A 9,553-nucleotide genomic window follows, 5' to 3' on the forward strand; every position below is an offset into this window, starting at 1 on the left:
AATCTTTAGTAAAAATACTTAATTAAAAAAATCTAGGTTTTTGCATACAAAATACGCAACATTTACTAAAAGATTACTACATTTTTTGAAGATACATTAAAAGTTATAATATGTATAATTTTGGGTTACATGGTGATTGAAAGTTTAGTCAAAATGACTTAGCTCATATACAGAGAATTAAGAGACAGGTAAAAATAATGAAATATTTATTAAAGACAAAATTACTTGTATATATATATATATATAATTCAGTAGTTATTAAATACTATGCAAATGTGTATTAACAGTAATGTGTTTCATATTTTAAATAACAATGACACCACTTTACATACAAAGTAAATTTCAATTGAACCTTTATATTTATCAAGACTGCAATGTTGAGGTGAACATGGCCTTTGAAATGGTTACAGTTGTGGAAATTTTAAAACAACTCCTCCATGAAACAAAATTATATTTAAATCTTGGAAGATGAGTATGGTTGTTGACCAAGAACACTGGTTGTTGACAAAATAACTTTAACTTACTTTTTACTTACATAGATTAATCTCTCTTGTATGCAAGTAACAATTTTGTAAAGATTAATTCAGTTTTGTATTTATGTTGCTTTTACTAAGACCTGGCCGATCAGGACCGGGTTCTAGCGGTAGAGGAGTGTTGTCCATGTCAGCTCTCAGTCATGGAGTAATCCGAGTGGATCAAGAAAACAGTCTTACATCTCTTACTTTACAAGATTGTGGATTGGTTATGCCTGGTGGTTAGTTTGTTTTTTATCCTAATGAAAACATTTTTATTCCAAATAAAGGTCTCACATCACATTCTGAGTGTATGGTTTAATTAATTATTTTAAAGCAAATTTATTTCTTAAAGGAAAATTATTTATATGTTTGTATAAAGCTATAATAAATGTCGATTTAAAAAAAAATTTATGAAAGAAATAAAGGACTTCCAATGTTTCATAAAGAAAGAAATTTAAAATTTTAGCTAAATGCTGTAGAATTCAGGTGAGAATTTCCTGTATAAATTAATATCAGAATTATGTTAGGAGTACTAAACAAATGGTTTGTAAGTGTATATTGTTATCCTTCAATTGAAAAGGTGTGAAGGGTAGCATAGGAGGATATTACTATGGCTGATATGATATGATAGTAGTCAATATGATACGTGTGCCACGATACAATACGTATCTAGATACAGAAGTTTTACTAGTGGTTTGTTACAAAGTTTGACAATCATGTCTATAATTTATTACCTATATTACTAACATTGTTTGATACAATTTGAAGTAATTCTAGAAAGAAAAAAGGATAATTTTGATTTATTTTGTATTTTTATGGTGGTTACAAGTCTGGTCAAACTGACTGACTTCACATAAAATTAGGGTACTGGATATAGTAGATAAAATATGAAGATTTATTGGGAAAAAAAGATGGAAATTTATTTCGGAGGTTTTAGAAATTACACAAAAGAGATGTGTTAATTTTTTGATGGAGAAAAGTATTTTTAATCTTAACATGAAAACCACTTTACACTCAGAGTAGTGACTACTTTGACTGCATATATTAAATCATTAATTTTTAACAAAAAATACTTTGTTATAAATTCTGACTTTTTCTGTACAAAAGACCTATAACGTTTACTGAAAGCTTGCCAAATTTTGTAAAGATATACAAATCGTATTGTATCGGACAATGTATCGATACAATCGTATCATGGCTTCATGTATCGTATCGCTGTATCACAACACCCCTAGATATCACTATGATATTTTATATCTGTTTGTTAGTCCATCCATCTATAGACATCTATTTTCTGCATAATAACTAGAGTTCTAAACAGCCTGCTTTAAATATACATCATGGATCAGTCTTTTTGAGATGGGGAAAAACTCTAATGATATAAGGCTGAAGGTCAAGTTCACTACTTCAAAGTAGAAAATAAAATTGGTTTTTGTATGATAACTAAAGTTATAAAACAGCAGATATTAATCAAGCTTTACACATCACTTCCATTTGAACTGGAGTTGAACCCTATTGCATTTGGAATTAAAAGTCAAGGTTACAATTTCAGAAAATAGAAATTCTGTTGCTGTGCAAAAGTAAGCCACAAAATACACACCATATTTATAAACAACCAGATGAAATACACATAGCTGATGGTTGAAGGTAATTATGCGTAGTAGTGATGGTCGTTTTATTTAAATTGATGATTTGAGTCTTGTTCTGTTGTTACTGATGTGGATTTTGTAGAAGTTTTAATTTGGTGTAGACATTATCATATTTTGACATCAGCATGCATATTTTATGTTTTCATAAAAGAAAGGCTTTGAATAATGTGTTATTATCATGCAAGTTTTTGGTTAGTGCATTCTTACATTTTGAAAGTATTATTTTCTATTCTTTTAGCTCAGGTAGCTGTTGTGAAAGTGAATGAACAGCCACATTTATGTAAGACTGATGAAATTGGGGAACTCTGTGTAAGCTCTTTGATGACTGGAAGTGCTTACTGGGGGCTTCAAGGGCTCACCAACTCTATATTTAAGGTATATAAGGATTGAGCTATCAATACAGAAGTTTTTAAATTATTATCAGAAATATATATGTGTGTGTGAAGTATTTTAACCCTTATGGCCACTTTATAGGTAAACCACTCTTCCAATGGCAGGTTTATCTTTAGACACACAATAGAAAAGAAAACAAGATATTTCATTACATATGTTGAAACTGGTAAATTTTGAAGTTTGAAGGAAATATATTTTCCTCATAGCAGCACAAAATTTTGAGCATACAAAGATACAAGTAAAGAAAAATATTTTCAAAAAAGAAAGTAAATGTAGGGATGGCTAATATCAATCCTTCAAAAACAAGATAGTAGGAATGGCATTGTATCATCCCTACATAACAGCACAAGCACACAGTGTATTAGAATGTTAACAGACAAAAATAGGATAAATTAAGCTCAATTGTGAATGAATAGTTATATATATATTGCTATATGTTAATTCTTGCCTGTGCTATTATGTAGGGGTGATGCAAATGTCATCCTTACCATCTTGTTTACATTCTTTTTAGAGGATTGATGTTAGCCATCCCTACATTTACTTCCTTTTTTGAAAAGTTTTTCTTTACTTGTTTGCTTGTTTTTTTAAATGCAGTGTTTCAATAGACATAGAAAGGTTGTATTTATAATCAGGTTCTAAATACAGTTAGGTTCCAACTGTAATAATTATTGTTTATATATTATTGGCTGGTAATTCCTGTTTCACCCTGTATTTAAGCTTTTTAAACGAACAACTAATTTATGTAAGAAAGCTAACTTCAAGGGGTAATGATAACATCATTTACACTAGAACTATCATTTTTTTTAAATTACTACTATTTATTAATAATACTTATAAAAGCAGATACTCAGTGAAATTGATTGACAGCATTGTTATGGTTTTTGAATTATCATGTAATAAAAAAGAAGCAGAAAAAAGAGGAAAAAAGAAGATCAAACTTTTTGCTATGATATTGACAGACATTCCCAGAACTTGTGACTCAGTCATTACATAGATATTGTTATAAAAGGAAACTCTGTATAGTATTGTAAAGTTTTGATGACCTATTGAGGATATATTTAAAATACCATTTCGATGAACAATCTGAGCCATCACTACATAGGCAGTGCTACTGCCTGCCTGATATATTCTAATGGCAGTGTAATATTTAAAAATACATATTAAAAGTGTTACGAGCAGTAAATTTATAAATGTAACTTCTGACAGAAATGATTACATAAAATGAACTTGAAAAAATTCAAACTTTAATTGATAGGTATGCTTTTTCATAATGAGAGATGCAGTAGATGAGCTCTGCAGCACATTTGATTTAGCATTGTGTTACAATACATGGTTTGTAATTAAAAACTATTTTGTGCTATAGATTACCAAGAGGCTATTTTAATTGATTTTAAAAATATTAATTGCTAATAAAATTCTGTGAGTAAAAGTCTTTACTGTGGATAAATCTACAACTGGTCATAATATTATTCTCATTCTGATGTTGAAGAGTATTTAAAAGTAGCTTGTAAAATCAGTTGGATGTAATTTAAAAAGTTTTTGAAGCCAAAAGTATAGGTGAAGAAGCATTTGATGAATAGATGATGAACAGGTTTTACTATACTGGTACTTATTAAGTGTAAGTTTCCAGCTACTGTAGTTTAATCATCATCAGATTAAACTGAATACAGATTTAAATAATCATTTTAAATGGTACAGAAAGAATGTAATGAAACATGAATCTTGGACAAGTTTCAGGATATATAAATTTAGTACACTAGCTGAAAGCTTGTATTTAATAAGATACCAACATTGAGTACATTGTTTTTTCATCAATTCATTGAATATTGAAGGTTGCTACTGTACCCAAAGTAATACTGACTAGCTAATTATTCATCTGTTGAGACAATAAGATTATTTAGACTGTAATTATCCCTTTTACATCCATATACCAAAGTAATATTGTACCCTTTTTAAATACATGTTTATTAGGTTTGCTTTTTCTACTTTCTTCCACTTCCATGATACACATGCATCATGTTTTACATGTTGTTACAGGTTCAACTATTACATCCAGATGGGAGGCCTGCGAGTGAGCAGAATTTTATAAGGACTGGTTTGTTGGGCTTTCTTGGTCCAGTATGTGTCAAAATTTGCTGTTTTTTTTTATCAAGTATTGCTTTTATGTAATACATTAGAAAAAACGTTAACAAACAGGATATAAAAAAGGGCAAAATAAAGCAATGTAATAAACATAATACAGTGTGTTTATGTTAGATTATCCTGTTTTCATTGTATTGTTGTAACAATCAGGTTAACAATTATTAATGGATGACTAATATAAAGTAGTATGTTTAGGTGATAAAGTTTATTATGATAGACAAAATGTTTTATAATTAAAAGAGCTTGCAAGTACTACTGTTGAATATAGAAGTTTTACCTATATTATTAATAAGGAATAATCCAATAATTAGGTGAACCATGTTTTTGAGAAGGTAGATGCTATTCCAAAAAGTTAACCACTAAATGGGTATTTTTTTTCCATAATTATCAACATCCTGAAATAATACTTACACGATTTTTTTAAGTTCTTGTTTTGAAAAATATATGTGAAAAATAGTACACTAGCTTTATCTAATGTGTTTTGCATGAAGAGCAAAATTATTTTGTTTTGAGTAATTAGTACTGATATATATTTTTCATTAATTCATTTAAATACAAATTGAGAAGGTTGATCTATAAAAATTGATATTTTCTTTCAAAGTGTGAAAACAAATTTTTGATGGTTTAAAAAAAATTGAAATGACATTGTACAACTTTCAAGTAAAAGTACGCTTAAAAAGTTTATATAGGAAATAGCATTAAAAAATTTGCAGAATCCGAAGTGTCAGCTTTATAACGAGTTTATAAAATTTTATCATTGGCAAGGAGATTTGTTGAAATTTTTCATTTCATTCTTTATAGAGACATGTTTATTTTGTATTTACTAATTTATCATTCTGACCTTCAGGAAGGACTTGTGTTTATGTTTAGCCTACCTCACAACAAATTAGTTTTTGGACTTTTTGATTTTAACTCTCAAAAAGGACTTATGTTTGGGTTATGCACAATTTCTGATTTTGTCTGTCAAGGAGAAGTATTTGATTGTGGTACACCCGACTTCTTTAATTTGGCTATCAAAGGAGGCTTGTTTTTGTTTTTGGCTGACCTAACTTCTTTATTCTGTAATATGTGGCCCATCTAATTTTTATATATGCAGCTTTGCTTGAAGATTATAAACAAACAAACAGCTTTTTATTTTATCTATTAGGGAGGACTTGTTTTTGTTTGTGGTACCCGAGATGGTTTAATGCAAGTCAGCGGGAGGAAACATAACAGTGATGATATCATAGCTACTGTTTTAGCAGTGGAACCAATGAAGTTTATTTACCGTGGCAGGTGGGCAATTATTGAAATATGTAATAAATAAAGACTCATAAAGTCCTGTTTCGTTATATAGAAATCATCTTTCACAAACATTTGTGTTATTGCTTTTAGTAGAGTTACAAAACAGAAACACCAGTTCTTGCTTTATCGTTTTAGGTCATTAAGCTAAATATGAATAAATAATGCTAACAAATGCATGATATTGCAGAATAGTCTCAAAGTAATGATTTATGATGAGTAGTTTTATAAAAGAGACTTTGCTGAACTGGTTATGTTGATTTAAAAAAAGTTACAAGATAATTTTTTTTCTAAGAACAATTCTGACTATTTAATAAATTAGATATAGTATGAGTAAAATTCTTATTAATTTTTTTTTATACAAAATTCTTTGAGGTTTACAATCTCCAAATTTTTGTATTTTTTAGGATTGCTGTGTTTTCAATTCGTGTGCTCAGGGATGAAAGAATATGTGTGATAGCAGAACAACGACTGGACTGCACTGAGGAAGAGGTAATGTTTCCGTGGAGCTTTCTCTGCAATTAATATCTCTCCTTTAAATAGTATATGAAGATAACACTTATAAAAATGATGACAAGGAATTTTTTCTATCTTAGCATTATTTACTGTTATACTAGCTATGATTTGGTGGATATATAAATAATTTTCAATGCAACATGAAAACTAATGATGAGGTAGATAAAACATGGCATTCTACGTACTGAAGATCATATATAGTATTTTGAAAGTTGTTTTATATTGGACTAAAAAATTGAAGTAATTACATTAATCTACTGTGGTAAAAAAGTAAACATTTGGATGTAGGGTTTTGAAGTTTTTTTATACCAAGTTATTGCATTTGTTAATTACATACTGATGAAATTAAATGTTCTGGTACAGAGCTTTCAGTGGATGAGCAGAGTTTTACAGGCAGTTGATGGTATTCATCAAATTGGAATTTACTGTTTAGCCTTAGTACCACCAAACTTTTTGCCAAAGGTGAGCATTTTATTTGGTTGTTTTGTTTACTGTATTTCGACTTTTCTGTTTTATAAATTATAACTTTTTTAAACTTAGAATTCTACTATGTTTTCTTTGTGTTGTCTCTTAGAATATTTTGACATTTATGATTCTAGAACTATATTGACTTATTTTTTGTTATCAACGAAATTTAATTTTAGCTAATTTTTACTATCATTTTATATCATATTATAAACCTTGTTATTTCGCTTTGCTAAATTGAACTCATAAAATGAAATATGCACTTCCAATTGAAAGTTATCTTAAAATTAATACATTGTATGGGAAAATGTAAAAATATATAAATATAATAACATATTTATGGGAAAAACATTCTCTGTGAGAAATTTACTTCCTTATACATGTGATGAAAAGAACTTTATTTGTGCTGAAACATTTTTTTTTTATATATCTTGTGTTTTGTACACATTGTATTGGTTGTGCATTTTTAAAATACAAAAACTATTTCAAAAGAATAAAACTGTTTTAACAAAATCCTTGTTTTTAAGACTCCTCTGGGTGGAATTCACTTATCAGAAACTAAACGAATGTTTCTGGAAGGAAATCTTCATCCCGTTAATGTGTTAATGTGCCCCCACACATGTGTTACCAATCTTCCTAAACCTAGGGAAGTTCATTCAGGTAGGTTTCATGAAAATCCTTAGTTAATGAATGTCTGTAATGCCATTTTCAAGGATATTGTAATATACTTTTGAAGTAAAAGTCTTAGATGTTTTAACATAGTATAAAAGTAAATTTGATTATTTTTTTGCTTTGGTTATTTCCACTGTGTGTGTTTACATAGCGTGTATTATTAAGTACATTTATGTAGAATTTATTAGCAATCAAATGTGTAGAAGGGAATACTTTAAGACTAAATTTGTTATTGGATTTAATGTTTTGTTTATAGAGGTAGGACCAGCATCAGTGCTGGTTGGCAGTATGGTTCAGGGTGTTAGACTGGCATCAGCTCAGGGAAGGGATGTGGCACTAGTCGAAGATGTAAGTGATGCCACACGCAAATATCAGTTCATTTCAGAAGTTCTTCGATGGAGAGCAACTACCACTGCAGATCACATTGTTTTTACATTGCTAAACTCCAAAGTAAGTGTGGCATTACTGGTACGTAGTGCTTCATTGTTACTGTATTTAGTTATAATTATATTTGCTATTGTTCTGTCATTGTTTTAAATATAATTATTTTAGCTCCAAGGTAGTCAAAATAGGGTGTTTACTATGTGAACTATTCATTCTTGCGGTAAAAGTGTTACTCTTCAAACATATCTAATCTTAGAAAAGCCAGTCCTACAAAAGTTGCCATAGAAACAAAGTTTTCAGTGAAAAGTTGCCTTAGAAATCAAGCTTTTGGCAACTAAAGGAAACTTACATGCTCAGCAAAAGGAAGGTCTAGATAGGATACTTTACACATATTACAACAGTTGCACATGCTCAGCAAAGTGAAGGTCTAGATTGGATACTTTATCACATATTACAACACTTGCACATGCTAAGCAAAATGAAGGTCTAGATAGGATACTTTACACATATTACAACAGTTGCATATGCTCGGCAAAGTGAAGATCTAGATAGGATACTTTACACATATTACAACAGTTGCACATGCTCAGCAAAGTGAAGGTCTAGATAGGATACTTTACACATATTACAACAGTTGCACATGCTCAGCAAAGTGAAGATCTAGATAGGATACTTTACACATATTACAACAGTTGCCATGCTCAGCAAAGTGAAGATCTAGACAAAGTACTTCAAACCTATTATGACAGTTGTGCATCCCTAGTAGACCAAAGATCTAGACAAGGTACTTCATAAATATTTAGACAGTTGCACATGCTCAGCAGAACAGATCTAGACAGGATGCTTCACACCTATTACAAGAGTTGCACATGCTGAGCAGAACAAAGATCTAAAGGGGATATTAAAATATTACAACAGTTTCACATTATCAGCAGAACAAAGTTCTAGACTGGTTACATCACATCCATTATGACAGTATTACCTCTGTATTTTTTCTGTTAGGGAGGAGTTTCATCATCTCTAACTTGTTCACAACTACAAAAGAGATCAGAGAGAGTTGGCTGTTTATTGCTAGAGAAAGGGAAACTCAACACAGGTGACCATGTGGCTCTTGTCTACCCTCCTGGTGTTGACCTTATCTGTGCCTTCTATGGCTGCCTTTATGTTGGTATGTAATCTGCTTTTTATTAATTACTTAATAATGTAATAACAATTAAGAAAATTGACTAAAAATTTCATTTAAAATTATCCATAAAAGAATATTTCTAGTTAAAATTGTAATCTAGTTTGAATATATATGTGTTGCGTCAGCGAGTCACATGACTACAGTGACGCAACGTTTCTAGAATTATCATGTACTTTGGCGAATGCTCTAGTGTTTGCTAGTAGGGTAGGCTGGTATATATAAGAGGGGAAAACGTGACGCGGGAGGGTAAGGTAATGTGTGTATAGACAGAGTGTAATTGATCTGCGGTCAGAAGTATTATTGACGTTCGTTGATATAGCGCGATTGTTGAAGTTGAGTGTATCGGTAAA

At 30.1% G+C, this 9,553-nt stretch overlaps 1 protein-coding gene across 1 annotated transcript in view; it reads left to right on the forward strand.

The window, feature by feature from the left end:
- LOC106468845 (disco-interacting protein 2-like) overlaps nucleotides 1-9,553 on the forward strand; it is a 100,538-nt gene that overhangs the window by 74,231 nt on the left and 16,754 nt on the right. The window contains 9 exon segments of the mRNA XM_022398090.1: nucleotides 588-754; nucleotides 2,403-2,539; nucleotides 4,595-4,675; nucleotides 5,847-5,974; nucleotides 6,388-6,472; nucleotides 6,860-6,958; nucleotides 7,489-7,621; nucleotides 7,890-8,083; nucleotides 9,020-9,185. Coding sequence (XP_022253798.1) covers nucleotides 588-754; nucleotides 2,403-2,539; nucleotides 4,595-4,675; nucleotides 5,847-5,974; nucleotides 6,388-6,472; nucleotides 6,860-6,958; nucleotides 7,489-7,621; nucleotides 7,890-8,083; nucleotides 9,020-9,185 — 1,190 coding nt within the window.

This window comes from Limulus polyphemus, unplaced genomic scaffold (genome assembly GCF_000517525.1).
Source record: "Limulus polyphemus unplaced genomic scaffold, Limulus_polyphemus-2.1.2 Scaffold92, whole genome shotgun sequence".
Taxonomy (NCBI): Eukaryota; Metazoa; Arthropoda; class Merostomata; order Xiphosura; family Limulidae; genus Limulus; species Limulus polyphemus.